The 19,811-nt window shown below is 41.6% G+C and overlaps 1 protein-coding gene across 1 annotated transcript in view; it reads right to left on the bottom strand.

The window, feature by feature from the left end:
* Positions 1–19,811, bottom strand: part of ANKRD55 (ankyrin repeat domain 55) — a 92,298-nt gene that overhangs the window by 37,509 nt on the left and 34,978 nt on the right. The window contains exons 3-5 of the mRNA XM_059919308.1: positions 18,257–18,387; positions 14,379–14,488; positions 4,928–4,988 (exon numbers count right to left, since the gene is read on the bottom strand). Of these exons, the coding sequence (XP_059775291.1) occupies positions 4,928–4,988; positions 14,379–14,488; positions 18,257–18,387 (302 nt within the window). The remainder of the gene's footprint in view (positions 1–4,927; positions 4,989–14,378; positions 14,489–18,256; positions 18,388–19,811) is intronic.

The raw sequence follows: 19,811 nt of genomic DNA on the forward strand, positions 1-19,811 counted from the left end.
AGATTTCTAGGGTCAGGGACTATTTCTATTGATTTTGCCTTTATAGTGCACAATCTCTGCTTATGCTTGTATCTTAGGAATGTTGTAAGTGGATTTTAGTGCTAAGAATTATATCCAAAGATTCACATCTGTTTTTGCAACTTGGATTTATTTTCTGAGAGTGCTGTTGTAATGGAAGTTTGGATTGTTAGGCCACTCACAAAAATCTACTCATATCAGAATGTGCATTTAATATAGGATCAACAATCTATCCTGAATACCATGCATAACAGTGCTTTTCTGGATAAATGCACTCAAAGTTCTAACCCAGATGCCAACATTTCATAGCCACTCTTGATGGGGTGCTCTTCCTGTGAAAGCTAAAATGAAAGCAGGAGAGGTTAGGTTCCAGGAATTTAGCAACTTAACTCTCTGTAGCTGCAGTAGACAAGCCTCTCTCTTTGTCATTGATTCCCCTTAGGTCCAGAAGAACAAAGGCACAAAGGACAATCTGACCCATCTGACCCATCTTGCCTTTCCCACAGTGTAAAACTTTACAGTGTGAATAGCTTCTAAATAAGTCACTTTATAACTAAGCAGTGTGGTTAATGAAACAGGAAAAACAAACAGATCATTGGAATGAGAACAAAGAGTTCAGAAATGGAACCATATATTTAAAAAAAATCTTGTAACAAACTAAAAGAAAATTTAGCATAGCGTAGTTATGTCCCTAGGGGTAGGGAAGGCCTTCTTTAAAAAGATACCAAAAGCAAAGTAACAATGGACAAGAATGATCATTTTGATTATATCATATTTTAAAATTTCTGTACAGGAAAAGACATCACAAGCAGTTCTAAAGTAAGGAACAGACTATGAAAAAATATTTGCAATCCAACAGCAGACAAAGGATTAATGTTCAGAATATAAAATAAACTCCTATGAATCTGTAAGAAAATTACAAGTAACACAACAGATGAACGGACAAAGGACCTAAACAGGCAAGTCACAGGAGATCTAAAAATGACCATTGCAAAAAAAAAAAAAAAAAAGATGACCATTGCACCTATGAAATTATGCTTGATCTCATTGGCTATAAGGGAAATGCAAATTAAAACAATAACAAGGAAATCCAACAATAGGCAAACAGTGATAAACACCCTTTTACACTATGGGTGGAGCTATAAATTGATGCAGTCGTTTTGAAGAACAACCAGGCATGCATATTAAAAATAAAAATAGGGAACCCTCATGCAATGTTGGTGGGAATGTAAACTGGTGCAGCTGCTGTGGAAAACAGTATAGAGGTTCCTTAAAAAACTAAAAATAGAACTATCATATGATCCAGCAGTTCCATTCCTGGGTATATATCCATAAAAAATGAAAACACTGATTTGAAATGACACATGCACCCTAAGGTTCATAGCAGCATTATTTACAACAGCCAAGACATGGAAGCTACCCAAGTTCCCATCAATAGATGACTGGATTAAGATGATGTTGTGTGTATATATATATACAATGGAATATTACTCAGCCATAAAAAGAATGAAATATTGCCATTTGCAGCAATGTGGATGAACCTACAGAATATTATACTTAGTGAAATAACTCAGACAGAGAAAGACAAATACTATGTGATATCACTTCTATGTGGAATCTAAAAAATAATAGAAAAGAATGTATATACAAAACAGAAACAGACTCACAGATATAGAAAACAAATTTGCGGTTACCAATGGGGGTGGAGAGGGACAAATCGGGGTACAGGATTAACAGATACAAACTACTATATATAAAATAGATACGCAACAAGGATATACTATATAGCGTAGGGGATTATACCCTTGTAGTAACCTATAATGGAATATAATCTGCAAAAGTACTGAATCACTATGCTATATACCCGAAACTAACACAATATGGTTAATCAACTATATTTCAATTAAAAAAAAGAATAGAACCCCTCCCCCATACACAAATGTACACTCTCTACTGCCTAACAATTTTTCTTCTAGAGAAATGCTCGTATAAAATACTCAAGGAAGCTTATACAAACACCCTTCAGAGTAGTGTTTGTGATAGTGAAAAATTGGAGACAACCTAAATATTCATTCATAGGGGAATAGAAAATATAAGGACGTATTTTCATAGTGTGAAACATTATGAAGCCATTGAAAGGAATGAGCCAGATTTATATGCATCAACATATCCAAGACACTCTAAGACATATTCCTGAGTGAAAATCAAAGTTGGAGAACAACATATAACATGAGATATCTTTCATGTTATACTCCATAGTGCCTAAGTGTCTATATATATATATATATATATATATATATATATATATATATATACACACACACACACACACACACACATAGTGTAAATAGACAAAAGACTGCGAAAGAGACACATCAAATAGCAATTGGGGGCTAAGGTGGTGGGGTGGAAGTAATCATGGACTTCTGGTATTACTTGTAATATTCAAATTTTTAAAGAAGCGAATGTGTTCATGTATTACTTATACAAGTAAAAACTAACAACACAAAAAATGTTTTAAGTCACTGAGTTCAGATCAGGACAGCCTCTAGAGTGATATTCATCTCTCTGATATAAAGTGGCACGTATCATGGTTTTTTATGTAAGCAATTAGAGGATGGCTTCAGAAACAGATTTTTTCCTTCCTCTCTCCCTCTCTCCATTCTTTAGTTTCAGTTAACAATCTAATATGTCTCTTAATGAAGTTAGATTTCTATTAATTGACCATTTAACCTTTAACCACTATTGTGATAAGCTGGGGAGTCCTTCAGTTATTGGAAAATAATTTTATTCACACTATGTAGGGGTTATGTCTTGCTCTTTCCTCTTGTCATTAGGAAACCATAATGTTCTGCCAGAAATAGCTTACCTTTTCCCTGATTTCTTTTGCCTTTGCTGTTTTTTGCTTCCTGTTATTTAGCAGATGTAGAGTGTGTGTGTGCTTTAACTGTTACCCCCTCATATATGATGGAGACTACACCGTGCTTGGAAGTCATTGGAAAAGTGATTGTGGGAGGGGCGGGGTTCAGTAAGCGACTGCTTATTCAGAACACCGAGAAGCCAAATGCAGGAACTCCTCCAAGGTAACAAATGACAAAGAAAGCCTGGGCCGTGTTCTTTCCATTTCAGAACTGTCCTTTGTCCAATGGCAAAGAGCAAATTAGCCCTTGCAAATTTATGTGGATTGGCTCACACTAGCAATATATATGTTAATGAAACACACAGGCAAGACTTAGTTGGCTTCAGATGGATTTCAAACATGCTGTGACATGGTGCGAAGAGGAAGCTGCGACATTGGGGGGAAGTGTCCTTTTTGAGGCTCCTGCTCCGAAATGCCAACAGGTCAGAATGCTGGTGTAAGAGCAGAAGGAATCTTCTCTGAGAGGTTGCTTTGCATGAGAAGGAACTAGAGATTTCTCCAATATTTACCACATATTATCTGAAAAGTGTTACAATTACCACCATTAGAAAGATTTTCGTCTACATTCGTTGTCTCCACCAGCCAGGGGCCTCCCAGGGTGGGAAAAAATAGGGAACTGTCACTTTGCTAGGGGATGTTCAGCTCCACTGAGGAGGGGACAGAGTCAGATGTCTATAAGAGGAATTTAGCTTTAGGGTGTGAATGACTGAATTTGTCCCCTTTCTAATAAGTCCCAGTTAGTGGGGGGAGTGAAGGTAGGAGTTAGAGGTGGAAGAAGTGGTTGGCAAGTTGCCCAAAATCTAGAAGTTCTTGATCAGCTGACATAACCTGCAAGCCCCCAAGCTCCCTGATTTCACACCATGGGCAGAGTGATCAGAGTGTACTTTCTCATCTCTGGTTCTCGTTTTTAAAGCAGAAGTTTAGAACAGTGCAATATTCTCTCATCTGAGGTTTTGCTTTAAACCACTGAAGACATGGGGGGTGAAAGCAGCATGTGCCCACCGAGTCAGGGAGGTGTCCAACCTCAGACCCAGGCTGTGATGTAGGGGCTTTTTGGTGTGGTCATTACTGCCAAGCACGTTGGAAGGAGGCCTTTGCTCAGAAGGCTCAAGAAAGATGAGGAGCCCAGCCCAGGAGAAATATGGGGTAGGGGGCCCAGCCCATGTTAGGGGGCTTCCTCCCATCCTGTTGTCTATGGCCAGTGTGTCTTGAAAACAGTGTAATTTGGCATCTTGGGGCATATGCACTTTCAATGCTATCAGACCTTCTTAAAGTTATCAGACATTCTTAGTGCAGTCAAGCCAAGCTTACTTTAAAAAAAAATTCCATTAAAAATCAGGTATTTAAATCAGTTTTAAGAAGCTATTACAGAAATCAGGCTGGCTAATAAAAATCAGACCTGGGTTTTAGAAGAGTTAAGTAGATAAAAGACCCTCAGCTGCTTTGGGGCGGCTCTCCCTGGTCTGATCCACCCTCCCTCAGGAACCGAGTTGGGAGTGCTGTGCTGTCTTGCTGGAAGCCTTGTACAGGATTGCCTTGCAACGTAAAGCAAACAGCAGTTGTGATCATTGGCATTAATAATGTGGCTTCTGGAGCAGGGAGCCTAGAATTATTATCTATCTGTCATCTTTCACTCAAAGAGAGAGTGTCGGCAGCCTTCGAAGTTTCTGGTACTCGAGGAGACAGGAAAGAGCAATATTTATTTCTCAATGTCCAAAGAGAAATTACAAAATTTCAGTGGTATGATAAATGCTTAAATACTTAATGCAATAAATCCTTCCCTATTAAAAGCTACCCACACCCACAGAGGGATACATTTCTGCCTGAGAATTCATAGTGGAGACACAGGCTTCCCTCTCAGGGTAGGAACACAAAACTGCTCCATGGCCTCCTTGAACCTTTAAGAGAGGAAGCACTGTGGTTCAGAAAAGCCCTTATTCCCACCCTAACATGGGCAATGCCAACTGTTCCTTGAGAGGGCAGGCTCACCTCGCTGTCCTGGTGATTAATCTCGTTGAGGTTTGACTGTTGTACCAGGACTGTTAGGAGCCTGTAAAGAAAAACAGGAGAAGTGGCTTAAAAGAACAGAATCTGAATGAGAACATGACATTAGAAATACAGTCTGTTGAAGGCCTCCAAATGACCATACGCCCTTTGCATTTACTAGGGGAAATATCCACGGAAAAAAAGCCAGCGTGATAGGTAAGAAGGCACAAGAAGGCAGGTAGGAGGAAGACCTCTATCTCTTCTCCCACCTCCTCTCTTAGTGCTTCTGGAGCGGCCAAAGAGAACGGAGAAAGCGAATCCTCACGCTTATCTTACCAGAACTGTATCCCTTTGTGCTCACTCTAAGAAGCAAAGTCCTCCAGTGCTTATTTTTTATTCATTTTACATAAACTTATAGAGTGCTTTCAAATTGCTTCATCACTAGGTACATGTGTCATGCCTTCTAAATGTACAGGTTATACCTGGAGGCAGTCAGCATTTACAACTTCGCTTATTCTTTCTAAAATGCACAAATACCTAAGCATGCAATGGCAGTTATCAGTGTGAAACAACTGCCAATGATTCTCAAGTTCAAGTTCTTATCCCACTTGGGCCCAATACTTGGTTGACTGAGGTCAGTACGCCATCTGTGGGAGAGAAGCAGTTGAGTATAGTGGTTAGGAGCCCAGACTCTGGAGCCAGACTACCTGGGTTCACATCCCAGTCCTGTCACTGACCAGCTCTGTGACCACAGGCAAGTAACTTCACTTCTCTGTGCCTATGCATCCTCATCTATAAAATGGGGGTAATAAAAAGTGCCTACCTTATAGATCAGTGTGAGGATTAAATGAGTTAATATGCATACAGCATTTAAAGCATGCCTAGAACACAGTAAGTGTTATTTCTAGAATACTTAACCCTAGAACTTTTAACCCTGGCTCCATCTCAGAATTCCCTGGGGAGATATATTTTTTTACCTGGGCTGTATATTCAAGGTTTCTGACGCAGGAGGTCTGGAGAGAAGCGTAGCTTCTACCGTTTAAATAAGCTGTTCAGAAAATTCTGGTAAACAATCAGATTTGGAAACCACTGAGAAAGGTGCTGAATGAATAAATCAATGGATACTCACTGTTATAGAAAGCATTGTGTCCCTCCCAAATGTATATGTTGAAGCTCTAACCTCCCAATGCCTTAGAATGTGACTGTATTTGGACATAGAGCCTTTAAAGAGGTAATTAAGTTAAAATGAAGGATTACAGCGGGCCTTAATCCCATTTGACTGGTGTTCTCATAAAAAGAGGAGATTAGGACACACAGAGTGACACCAGAGGCACACGCTTACAGTGGAAACACCATGTGAAGAGGCAGCAAGAGGATGGCAATCTGCAAGCCAAGGAGAGAGTCTCAGAGGAAACCAACCCTGCTGGCACCTTGATGTTGGCCTTCCAGCAGCAGCCTTCAGAACTGTGAAAAAATAAATTTCTGTTGTTTAAGCCACCCAGCCTGTGGGATTTTGTTACAGTCACCCCAGCAAACTAATATACTCACCAAGATGATAAAGGATTGTCTATGGGCAGACAATAAAAAATTCGGCAATTATTTTGGAAAAATTATTTGAAAAATAAAATGGCTTAGCCTCCTCCTGAATCAGATTTTCATTGTCTCTCAGCTGAGATGACATCTAAAGTCCTAAGTATTAAATTGCTTAATATTAATCAGAGGGATTGATCATACTGTGTTACAAAGAGAACTTAAATGGGGGTGGACTTCTTCAGTGGGGGTAATATAACAAGGAAGCCTAGGTTTTAAATCTGGTCTTATCACTGTTTTTTGGGGAGCCAGGATACTGCTGTGATTTAATTCTGGCCTCACCACTGCATGACCTCTCTGAGCTTCTGTATCCTCACTTCTCTAACAAGGATAATAACAGCGGTGGTGGTGGTGAGGGTTAAATAACATAACAGGTGTAAAACTCCTAGTATACAGATTTTAAAGGAACAGTGGCTATGACTGTAAACAGCACATCTCTTTATCCTTTCTGAATTCTAGAATTTCTCCGTCAGGTGGGAAGATGCTACAAAAATAATTGTATTTTGGTTAATGCTATTTTTTATATTTTCCCTTATAGCTGCTTTATGGGGGGGAGGGTAAGGGGTGACTATCTTTCTTCTTTCTCTCTTTCCTTCTCTCTTTCTCTCTCTTTCCTTTCTCCTCTCCTCCCCTACCCTGCCCTCTCCTCTTCTTTTCCCTTCCCTTTCCTTTCTCTCTCTTTCTCTCTTTCTCTTTCCCCCTCTCTCTCTCTATCATTAATGGCCATTGTCTAATCTCTAGGGCACATTGGGTCCGAAGTGCTGGAGGAGGGAGAGTGAGAGTGAGCAGGAGGTCAGTGGTGGTCCAATCTGGTTATCCTCGGCTAACCCTGAGCAGACTGAGATCATCTGTAGTCGGACAGGATCTTCTGGGGCTCCTTCAGAGCAGCGTGATCACACTGGGGGAAGTTGGCTCTAACCAGATGAGAATGGGGGTGGGAAGATCAAGACCTCTTCTCACATCCTAGGTGAGCCTCCAAGGGTCACAGGGGGAGCCCTGTGCTGGATAGTCCTCTGTTTGTCTCTCAGATCCAGTCTCTGCCCTGCAGTGTCCTACACTGAGGCTGACCTCCAATAACGTCATCATCCAGGTCCCTTGCCCTCTGACCTCCCACTGGGTTTGGTCAGTGGGAGAACCAGCAGGAGGAAGGAGAGAAGCCACTTCCCTTCCTGACAATGATTTCTTTCCTCTACTAAAGGCCTTGGTTCCTGCCAGGTGGCCCCTCTCCTACACTACAATTACAACTACCGCCCAGCTCTCAGCAGGTTCCAGTAACAGTTTCCTTCCTCACCTCTTGTGGCCTCGGGGTGGAACATTTTCCTGCTTCTGGAGGGGAGTGGGGGTGGCAGATTGTCACCATCTCTTGCTGGTTAATTTCAAATAGTCTTTCATTAAACTTTCTTGGTCATCTCTTTTACTATTTCATGTCTTCCCTGTCACGACCCTGAGTGATATATGCCAACCTATACTGTTTGCCTCCATTTGATTCCTAAGTCACTGAGACTCATCGATCTTTAAAGCTGGTACAAATTTACAGATGAGTATTCTCTCTCTCTCTTTCTCTCATTTTATGAGAGCAAATGACCTGATGCACTACACGGCTTGCCAAGGCCATCACACGTTGCCTTGGTTGTCCAGCCTGGACGAGAAACCAGGTGTCTGCTTTCCAGCCTGGTGCTTCTATACTGTTCCGTGGTTCAGAGGTAATCTGCAAGATACTTGTCCCACATCTGTCTTAATTAACAGCGGACTTGCAGACCTCTTAGTTTTGTTTTCTCAGAGCTCCTGTTCTGTGCTAAGGTGACCCAGGAGTATTTCTCCCATAACCCCCCAGCCCAATTTCCTATTAGCACCAGCTAAAACTCTGCTCTCAGATCTCCAGGCCACAGCATAAGGCTCACCTCATCCCAGCTGCCAGGACAGCAGGCCCAGGTCCCCAGCAGCAGCTTTCCCAGACAGGCAGAGTGGTGAGTGATAAGAGCACGGAGGCTGGAGCCAGACTGGAGCCTCTATTAGAAGCCCTGCTCCCTCACCAATCAGCCAGACCTTGGACAAGTTATAAAACTCTCAGTGCCTACATCTTCTTATCTGTAAAATAAACATAACAACAACCCTACTTCTTAAAGATTTGTTGTAACTTTAAATGGGTCAAAGCATATAGAGCACTTAACATGGACTTTACATACTCTAATAAATTCTCTATAATGATTAATTTCTTAAAAGGCTCCTACCCTTTATATTCGGGGGTCCTGTGATTGCCATTAGGTGATTGGGAGGCCAGAGAGAGCTCAGCTAGATGTATCCCGGAAAGGGGGGAGGGTTGTCTCCTTGAGCTTCTCTGTTTTGCTGGCCTCTTGGGCTCACAGTCCTGGAGCTGGCTCAGCCCAGGGATGGCTGGGAAAAAGGGTCCCCAAGCCAGTCACCTGCTTTCCTGTCCCTGAAGCTGCCTGGAGGTGAGTATGCTTCAGTGAAACATCCACTGCAGGTTGGAATGCATCACCTGGAAACTAGAGAACAGGACCCCAAAGAAATGATTTCCTTCCTCCCTCTGGCTGTAGTCAAGAGCAATGAAAAGAGGCAGAGCTGCTGGCACTCTGGAAGGAAAAAAAAAAAAAAAAAAAAAAAAACAAACTGCTGGTAACCATGGAGACCATAAAAAAAGACTTTCAGAGAGCCCTGTGGCTGCTTTCAGAGGAAATCGCTGCTTGCCTTGCAACTCTAGCATGCGCAGTGTTGTACAAACACAACTGCGTGCTCTTTGGAGCTTTGTCTTAATGATCATGCCCCCTCTTTCACATGGACGCCCTCTGAATGTCCCAGCCAAGGAAGCAAGAAGAGCAATGGGGAGCTGAAAGGGAGAAAACTCGGACCTGCTGAGAAGCAGAGCATTCAAAGCAGGAAGGGGACTCGTGAGATGAAACCTGTGCTCCTTTGCTTTTGTACATCCAGCTTGCCTTCGTGTTCTTAATTATAGGTCCTTCATCCCGGCAGCAGCTTAGATTTCCCACAGAGCTGTAGCGTAGCTAATGCTGTATATTGCCACTGTTTGGTTTGCTAGTGAGTTGTTTCCATCAGAGAACCAAAATTTCTCTGGAGGCAAAGGGCTGATTGAAGTGTCCCCTTGGCTTGTTTATAAGCAGCTTCAGTTTGAGACTTCACTCTAAATGGTCTCCCGCAAGCACCGAGTGGAAGGAGTGTGCTGTTTGGAAATACAGGAGTTAGTGGATTTTAAAAGGAGTATGAATACCTGAGTACAAGGCCACAATGTGGCTGGTACATATGCTTATGATTAGAGGAAAAATATAGATGCATGTACACTGAATGGTTGAGTCTAATGTTCATTGGGTTCTGAAATCTTGCAATGCTCTACAATGTCCCAAGGTTAATACAAATGGGAGCGCTGTTCATACCCTGATGACCTTCGCAGTAAATGTGTGCTCATGTCAGTGGGTGCAGGACTGTGTGGGCATGCACCTGTGTGTGCAGATATATTTTTGGGGACCTGTGTGTGCTAAGGTGAAGAAGGCCAGGGTGAGAGCTGGTGTGTGGCCGTAGCAGGGTTTCATTCTTTAGTGCTGATCTACGGTACTTTATTTCTATCTTCCATCATCATCATCATCAATATCATCACCCTCATCATCACCACTAACACTTACTGAACATGGACAATTGACAGTGTTCAGTGCTTTCCACATATTTTCTCATTTACTTTTGCCTACTTACCTATGAGGTAAGTACTGTATTATTCCTACTTTCTAGAAAAGAAAGCTAGCTGAACCTTGACATGTTAACTTGCCCAAGATAATATGGTCTGTAAGATATGGAGCCAGATTCATACTCAGTCAGTCTGACTCCTGAGCTGGCACTCCTGGCCACCCTTTACCTCAATCCAAAAACAGGATTTTAGGTGGTTTTCAGATACATATAGTAAAACAAGATCACAAGCGAAAAAACTAGGCAAAGGGAAAATGAGGGCAGCATAAAGAACACATAATTATGGTCCTACGTGCATGCCAGAGGTGAGACACAAATTGGGCTTTGAGTTTTCTAAATATGCAAAGAGAGAAACATGATGATAAGTCACAGTGTCCACACAGTAAAAATAAAAAATAATTTATCAGGAGAAGCACAGGAATTCCTCCTTTAGTAGAAATTTTTCTTGTGGTTTTTCAGAAAAGATTTTTTTGGACACTGTAACAAAAAAAAAATATCCTGACAATCAGACAATAAGGAGTTTTGTATGGCTGTTTCTTTTAAGGCCTCTCAGTGTAGACTGAGGGCTTAATGATAAAATGTGGCCATTAAAATAAATTCAACAGGGTCCACAGCAGTGGACTCCAGGAGCACAGCAGACCCATTGGGCAGGTTACTTATCTTCACACATGCACTAGGCAATTAGTTTTCTTCTTGATGCCTTAGTTTTCTCATCTATAAAATGGGGATAGAAATATTACCTATCACATAGAGGTGTGGTAAGGATTAGATGAGATAGTACATGGAAAGCATTAAGAACTTTGCTCAGAACATGATAAATAATCCGTGCTGTTTGTCATCATCATCCTTTTTGTAACTACAGACCTACATGCTTTAATGGTCAGACAAGCTGGCCTAAAGTTGTATCCACTTAGGAAAATTAAATAGTCAAACAGGTATGCATGGCCTAATGGAAGGTCACTCCCTTCTGCATTATGATTTTAGGATTAGAAAGTGCCCATAAGATAGACCAAGATTTTTTTTTTCTCAGAAAACGATTCTGAGTTCATGCAGACACACAAACAAATGGGCAACTGAAGCCCAACTTCTCTGGTGCGGTTAGTTTCGGCTTGAAGGATTTAATGCAGATGTTATCAAACTCTGCCACGGCCATAAAATTTCTCAATAAAACAATGATAAAATATCTAATTTTAAGCAATGTAATTCCATAAGGAATCCTTTCAATCAAGCTAGTTTTGAAATGTTCTCTAGGTAACAAAGCCAGTTGATTTGCTGTATGGGTTGTGTCAAACTAAAGGTTGGCACTTGCCATCTACCCCTACAAGGATTAAATCACAAGCTGCTGAGACTGCTGACCTTCAACACCCCCTGAAAGGAGTTCAGGGTGGAGATCAGGAATGAGGCACTCTGTACTGTGGGAAAAACTGGCAGAACTGGCCTTCAGATAGTTAGATATTTTCAGGAGATTTTATGAGCCCAATTCTTGCATCTCCTCATATCTAGAAAAGCACTAAAATCTTTCATGGTGACATCTGCTCCTCGTGACTAGCAGCAACCTTCTGCAAAAATGTGTGCTTGATTGCACGTACTCCCTCTTCACTGAAATCACATATATACTGACCTTCCCCCCTACCCCTCTGCAGCAGTTTCTCAGAGCTATCTGAAATGCTCTCTCCTGGGCTATAAGTCCTCATTTTGCCCCAAATAAAACTTAACTCACAACTCTCACGTTGTGCTTTTTTTTTTTTTTTCAGTCGACAGTTGTTAAGGTTTACCCCAATTCATTTTTGGAGAACATTTAACAGGTATGATAATTTTAGTTTTGGAATATTTAATCTTAACCTTTGGGTTTTACTAGTTACAGCAGCTAGCATTACCATCACTAAAGCAGATTTTATCTTCCAGAATTAGCTAACTGTCCATTTAGGACAATAAAACTATATCATCAGCACACAGAGGATGTTTATTTTTCTGGCTTCAGCTCTTCCCAAGGTGGTGACTGGGTCATTTGGGACAATTTCATGAGAAGGGGAAGCCACAGCTCTGTGCTATCTCAGTTACAGTGATGTAATGTAAATCCTAGAGAGTCTAGGGGCACCGCTGGGCATAGTAAGATATAGTCTAATAAGTCCACAAAAGAGGAAGTACACTTAGATTAGTTTTTAATATATTATTGTAGTGATTTCAGATGATGAGCCTAATCTATTGACCAAATTGATCTTGAGTGTGATTTTGACTGCCAAGGCTTAGTTCACCCCTCAGGTGCAATGGTTTAATGGCAGAGCCAGGTTTTCACCAAAATTCTTGCCCCCCTTTCTTGGATTGGAGTCATCGCCGGGAGGTGGATTCTTGGTCAGGGACTATGTTCCCCATCGCTCTTTATGGCCAAATGACTCATCCTTATTAATGGAATGTGAGCAGAAGTGAATTGTGTCATTTACAGGCTGAGATTTGAAAGAAACAAGTGAGGCTTATCTAAGCTCCTCTTACCCTATCTGCAGGCTGAACAAAAAGGATTCTGTGATGCTAGGAGATGATGAAGCCACAAGCTTGCATCCCTGAATTACCTGTGGAGGGGAGGCCCCCTGCCCCCATCCAGGAAACCTACATTGGACTAAACTTTTATCATGTTAAAATGCTGAAGCTTTGGGTTTTACTTGTTACAACAGCTATGATTATCATAACTAAAGCAGGTGTTCATTTTCCAGAATCAGGTAGATTTTGAAATGACTACTCTGAGTGAGGCAGGTAAAAATCATCTAAGTGGAGTAAATTGGGGCAGAATAATCTTAAAAGGTACGTTTAAAATGTATTTTCTAAAGATCACTCTTGGGAAGACAGTATGATTTTGTGACTAAATATTTTTGTGGGTTGTCTAGAAAAGTCACTCTTTTTTCATCAAAAGGTGGTCATCTTTTTATGATGTCTACTGATTGTTAGCTCTGGGCTTGCTGTTTCTTCTCTAAACTTCCTTGTTTTGTTGGGCTTTGAGTAAATCCTAGTTTTCTATTATTCCTGGATATGATCCAATGATAATAGAGGCAAGGCTTGGTTGGGAATAGTCCTGGAATTTCCCAAGTCCTTTAACTTCAGTGTAAACACACTGAAATGAAGAAATCCTATTACCTCTCAACCTGGAAGGGGCCTTGGTCTCCTCAACCCCCGCAAGGCTTCAGTTTACTTCCGAACACAGGGTCTGAAGGAGGCAGCAGAATGCACCCACCGTGCTGCTGGCCTGCAGCCTAGCTCTGGGGAGTGTGAAGTTCCTGTCAGAGGCCTGCTCTGTCAGCAGAGGTTCAGGAAGTGCCTGGAACGGAACCTTGCTGATTCCACAGTGGGAAGTGTGCTGTCATCAAGCTGCCAGAAGGGGCTTTCGAAAGACTGGGGACCCAGGCCACTTGGATACAGAGGCCTGGGGGAGCTACACTTGGTCTGGGCAAAGCTTTTTCCTTTGTTGCTCAATCGTCTTACAAAAAGGTGACCTCAGTCATCCAACTATTTGAGGGCTTTCTGTGCATGGTCTCCAGCAGCACACACTTCTGGTTTTCCTTCTCACCCACTGGCCCCCCTGTCTCAATCTCCTTTGCTGGGTCTTTGCCTCCTTCCAGCCCATAAATGTTGGCATGACTCTGGGTTCATACATTAACCTTCTCTTACCCTGTTTGGTTTCCATCACAGCACTCGTCACTATTTGAAATTATCCTATTTATTTGTTTACTAGTGTGCCACTTAACTCCTTCACTAGAAAGTAAGCTCTGTGAGGTCAGAGACACTGTCTTGCTCACTGGGGAACTCTAGGGCCTAGAGCAGTGGTTGGTCCATAACAAGCACTCAATAAATAGTTATTGAGTTAATAATTGACTGATTAATTGAATGAATGAATATATGAAATTCAGATGATGACAAACAGCATTTCTTCTTAAATCAGAGACTAGGAGAAAAGGGTTTTATCGAAGTAAAATTGGGATTGAGACTAGAGTTGAGATTGTTCCAGGATATTTTGATTCACTGAGATGGGGTCCTGTCTCCTGCAAATACCAAAAAAATGGATGGATTTTGTTTTTATTTGCCACATGGATTGGATTAGATGACCTTCTAATCCAAGTTGGGTGCCTCCCAACTTGAGCGTCGTGTGAACCTGGCTACGTACCTCACATCAGGCTCAGCGGTGGCAGCGTGCAGTGGCAGACGGCCATTTTTATCAGGGATATTGTGCTTGGCACCATTTCTTAGTAGACTCACACAGCCTTCCAGCCAACCCTGGAAGAGCAAGAGCATAGTTAGGTAACACAATCTCGCATAACATAGTAACAGAGTCCAACAAACTTTCTCCAGTTTTCTTTCCCTTTCTTCTTTGGTTTGGCTAAAAACATGTTCTATTGGACCTGAAGTGGTTGGTTAAGGACCATAACTCCCATTTAGACAACAGAGGGCTGAAGGTCTTGAGGTGTGGATTCCTGAGTTTTCTGGGACCTTTACCCTGTAAGATGCAGACTGATTCCTGGACTCTTCTGCGTCTGCCTCCCCATTTCTAGGGTCACTTGCTGGCATTCCACTTTTAAACCCAGTTCCTAGAGCCAAATGTGGCATGTGATGGGGGTGATTAATCAGCTCTAGACCCTTATTCTATGGGCTTAGCTCCAAATCATGCTCGTCAATGGTCTGACCTGGATGTCAGTGTCCAATTCCAAAACTGGGCTCCTATGTCACTCTTGAGTCCCAGCCTCCACTCCATGCCTCAGTTCATCTATATCTGATAAATGGTCCTTCGTCCTCTTTTCCAAGTTCTTTTTCTAGTAACCACAAAGATAATATCTTGCTTATTCTAGTCAGTCCCCTTCCTGATGCCTGGAATTCTAAACTAAGCCCTACTCCAATGGCTGGGACCCTGCCACCCTGTTGACTGATCTTTCTGCTGCTGAATATGGGGCTATCACCAGCACCCTCTAAGGGCTCCCCATTGTTGTGTTTTATCCCCCTATGAATTCCCCAAGAAACTTCCTGTGAACTCCCTGTTGTCTGCTAATTCACCAGATTGAGACCTGATATTGCCACATCTGATGCTTGTCCCTCCTTGGTTAGCACTTACAGCTGGGTCATTTCTCCACTGTCTCTCCTATTTCAAAGGGAAAATATAACCGCAGGCTAGTCCTCCCTTTCTGTTTGTTAATACTTTAAGTAACTGACCCAACCCTGCTGATAACTGAGTTTGGCTCATGTGCCAAGGAGAACACCTCCTACATTCATTCAGAATCATTTGGGTTACTCACCTAATTAAAAGTAAACTTATAAGTAAATGAAGTATATAAGTATACTTATAAGTGTATGAAGTATATGAGTATAATAATAACTTATGAGTAACTGAAGTTATTATTATGAAGAATAATAGAATAAAGCTCTATTTTTTTCCTGCCTTCTTCCATTCCTGTATAGTTAAGCCTCAAGATTACCCAGTAACAAGAGAAAGATTACTGAAGATTTTCCCATGCAGTACTGGAAGCAATAAAAATGTTACTAAATGCATGGAGGAGAAAAAAAGATAATCATAAGAAAAGAGCTTTTGGTTCTGAAAAGTCTGCAAAAAAAATCTTTCTACAAAAGCACATTAAAATTCATAGGTTCTAAAATTGAATATGGCTTTGTAGAACTGACCAGTAATATCTGTCTTAAGTAGAAGCAAATAATTTTCATAGTTTACTAATGTATTAAATCTGGTTTTAGTTCCTAATGCCCGTCATCAAGTTTTCTGATGAAAAGGGAAAAATATGGCCAGGAGACCCAAAAGAAAGGCATGCTGGACAAATTTCAGAGTTGCCAAATTTTTGAGTGGCCAAAGTTTTACAGTTTTTGAAAAACAAATCTTCTGATGGGGAAGGGTTTGAAACATTTTTATCATTTTGCAACATTTCCTGGAACTATGTGCGTATGTGGTTTTCTTTTTTTTCTTCAGAAAAGAAATCAGAAAACCATTGACTACATCTGAAACCCATGGTCACTATTCAGAACCAACAAATATGTTTTGGACCTACTATGTTCTGGGTGATTCTGCATGTGGTTCTCCTTCAACAGTGATAAACTTAGGGTATTATTTTTACTACATTTTACAAAGGAGGGAAGAGGCATAGGAGGTGAAGAAATTTGCCTAGGATCACACATCTATGGTAAGTTTATTTGTATGTTGAGCTTGAAGCTGTGACTGAGACAGTTTCTGAGTGCTCCCTTTGCCTAATTCCTCTTTAATACTTGAATTCAAACATTGCCAGAGGGAGTGGTGGGCCTCACTGTGTAATCACTAAGATACCACCTACTCTCACCTTCCCAGGGATCCTCAGGAGAGCCAGTGAGGGGCCTGGCCTTGGGCTGCCAGACAGAGGTGGGGTCAACAGTAAGAGGGTAATGCCCATGCTGTCATGCCGGCGTACTTCCCTATGCAGCTCCTTAGAATGCGTTCCTGGAAAGAGTTGTATGCAACGGTGGCACCTCGCTAGGTTCACTGTTCACTGTGATCTAGAGGAGAACTTCTTCCCAGTCCCTTAAGTGCTGTCTAGCCCAAGAAATTTGAAATTTTGAATTTTAGAATTTTGAAAGAAGTGTAGCTTGGTTTTACTCTCTTCTGTATGCTAGTGGCAGTTAGTTAAATTTAGAAACCATCTCTATTCCCTTCCTCCATCCCCTGATCCAAATTTTCTCTTTTCCTCATCTCGGACACCAAAAATCCCTAAAGCAAGAACAGTTATTAGGGCATGTGCCAGAAGGGAGGAGGACTCAGAGGGCCATCGTAAGTCTGTCTGAGACACTGGACTTCACCTAGTACTCACAGATCAGTGTGTTTTAAACTTGAATGGGCATAAAAAAATTGTTGGGGAGATTTGTTTAACATGCAGGCACTTCTCTCTCCACCCATAACCCCTGTCCTGCTCCCAGAGTGTCTGACTCAGGAGGTCTAGGGTGTAATCCAGGAACCCACATTTGAAACAAGCACCCCAACACTTTGAAAAATTCTTCCCAGTTTCATGTGTGAGTCCTAGAGAAAGAGGGCATGCAAATAAGAAATGAAAGAGTAGTGTCTAAAGAAAATCTCTGTGAGGACTGGGCAATGCTTTATTGCAAGCAGGAAGGTGTGGAAGGTGTGGTGTTTGGGGAAGGGAAGTGTTCTACTTGTCCAGGGCAGCTTCAGGACACCGTGGGTGAATCCACCACTGTCAACGGGCGGCAACAGCAAATGCAAGAAGCTGCATTGGCAGCAACAGTGGTTATGATGAAGATTTCCAGGAGCCATGTTGGAGAGGAGGGAGAATGATGACCTTTGTGTGGCACCAAGGAGGACTTGTTTGACGTGGACTCAAGATAGCCCTGGAGTCTCCCGAAAGGATTACAGGGAAGATTTGAGAGGACAGAGGTTTGAAGATTTTCAGTAAGGCTTCACCAAGCTTGTGCTAATGTTGGGAAATGGCAGACTGAAATCTCTTGTGTTGAGGACTGGCTCTATATAATTTTTAAGTTAGGCACTGATTGGGGGTTGAATCCTATGCTTGGTGTTGTCCTTTAAGAGACTGGTATTTCTCCCCTACTCCCTACCCACCACTCTTCCCAGTTCTCATTGTTCTCTACTTTGCTCATCCTTCAGCTTCCACTCAACTAATCCTGCCCCAAAGAGGTTAACTGCAGCTTCAAGTGTTACCACCCACTGAGGGTATTAACAGAGGGCATTCTTAGAAGGAGTACCAAGTGTGTTGAGAAATGCCCCAAGGGAAATTCTGATGCAATTAAGATGGAAAAGAATATTTCTCTCATGGCAATATCACCTCTAACTTAGAGGATTGTTAGGAAGATCCAAAATGACTTAAATCCATGAAACCAACTCTAAGTCGTTATATAAATGTTGGAGATGATTAAAGCAAAACTTTAAAGTTCTCTTTCTGTTGGCCAGCTGCACAAATCCAAGAACACTCTTCTGCAAGTGGGGCCCCCTAACAACACATTTAGTCCACCCCACTCTTTGACAGCCATCACAGACACAGTTGGTACCAGATAGGTTGCCAGGCACAGACTTGTGCGGCCATAAGCGTCCTGCATGTTAATATTGGCTCCCATCTTCAACAGCAGCTTCACTGTGTCCACTTGACGTCCAGAAACTGCATGCATTAAGGGTGTACATCCTAGAACGAGACATTTCAACAGCTTTTAAGAATGTTTGACTTGTGACTTCAGACAATACTACAAAGCTACAGTGATCAAGACAGCATGGTACTGGCACAAAAACAGAAATATAGATCAATGGAACAGGATAGAAAGCCCAGAGATAAACCCACACACATATGGTCACCTTATCTTTGATAAAAGAGGCAAGAATATACAATGGAGAAAAGACAGCCTCTTCAGTAAGTGGTGCTGGGAAAACTGGACAGCTACAAGTAAAAGAATGAAATTAGAACACTTCCTAATACCATACACAAAAATAAACTCCAAATGGATTAAAGACCTAAATGTAAGGCCAGACACTATAAAACTCTTGGAGGAAAACATAGGAAGAACACTCTTTGACATAAATCACAGCAAGATCCTTTTTGACCCAACTCCTAGAGTAATGGAAATAAAAACAAAAATAAACAAATGGGACCTAATGAAACTTAAAACCTTTTGCACAGCAAAGGAAACTATAAACAAGGTGAAAAGACAACCCTCAGAATGGGAGAAAATATTTGCAAATGAAGCAACTGACAAAGGATTAATCTCCAAAATATACAAGCAGCTCATGCAGCTCAATATCAAAACAACAAACAACCCAATCCAAAATTGGGCAGAAGACCTAAACAGACATTTCTCCAAAGAAGATATACAGATTGCCAACAAACACATGAAAGGATGCTCTACATCACTAATCATTAGAGAAATGCAAATCAAAACTACAATGAGGTATCACCTCACACTAGTCAGAATGGCTGTCATCAAAAAATCTACAAACAATAAATGCTGGAGAGGGTGTGGAGAAAAGGGAACCCTCTTGCACTGTTGGTGGGAATGTAAATTGATACAGCCACTATTGAGAACAGCATGGAGGTTCCTTAAAAACTAAAAATAGAACTACCATACAACCCAGCAATCCCACTACCGTGCATATACACTGAGAAAACCATAATTCCAAAAGAGTCATGTACCACAATGTTCATTGCAGCACTATATACAATAGCCAGGTCATGGAAGCAACCTAAGTGTCCATTGACAGATGAATGGATAAAGAAGATGTGGCACATATATACAATGGAATATTACTCAGCCATGAAAAGAAATGAAATTGAGTTATTTGTAGTGAGGTGGATGGACCTAGAGTCTGTCATACAGAGTGAAGTAAGTCAGAAAGAGAAAAACAAATTCCATATGCTAACACATATATATGGAAACTAACAAAAAAAAATGGTTCTAATGAACCTAGGGGCAGGACAGGAATAAAGACACAGACGTAGAGAATGGACTTGAGGACACAGGGAGGGGGAAGGGTAAGCTGGGACGAAGTGAGACAGTGGCGTTGTCATATATACACTACCAAATGTAAAATAGATAGCTAGTGGGAAGCAGCCGCATA

The sequence above is a fragment of the Balaenoptera ricei genome, chromosome 3 (genome assembly GCF_028023285.1).
Source record: "Balaenoptera ricei isolate mBalRic1 chromosome 3, mBalRic1.hap2, whole genome shotgun sequence".
Lineage (NCBI taxonomy): Eukaryota > Metazoa > Chordata > Mammalia > Artiodactyla > Balaenopteridae > Balaenoptera > Balaenoptera ricei.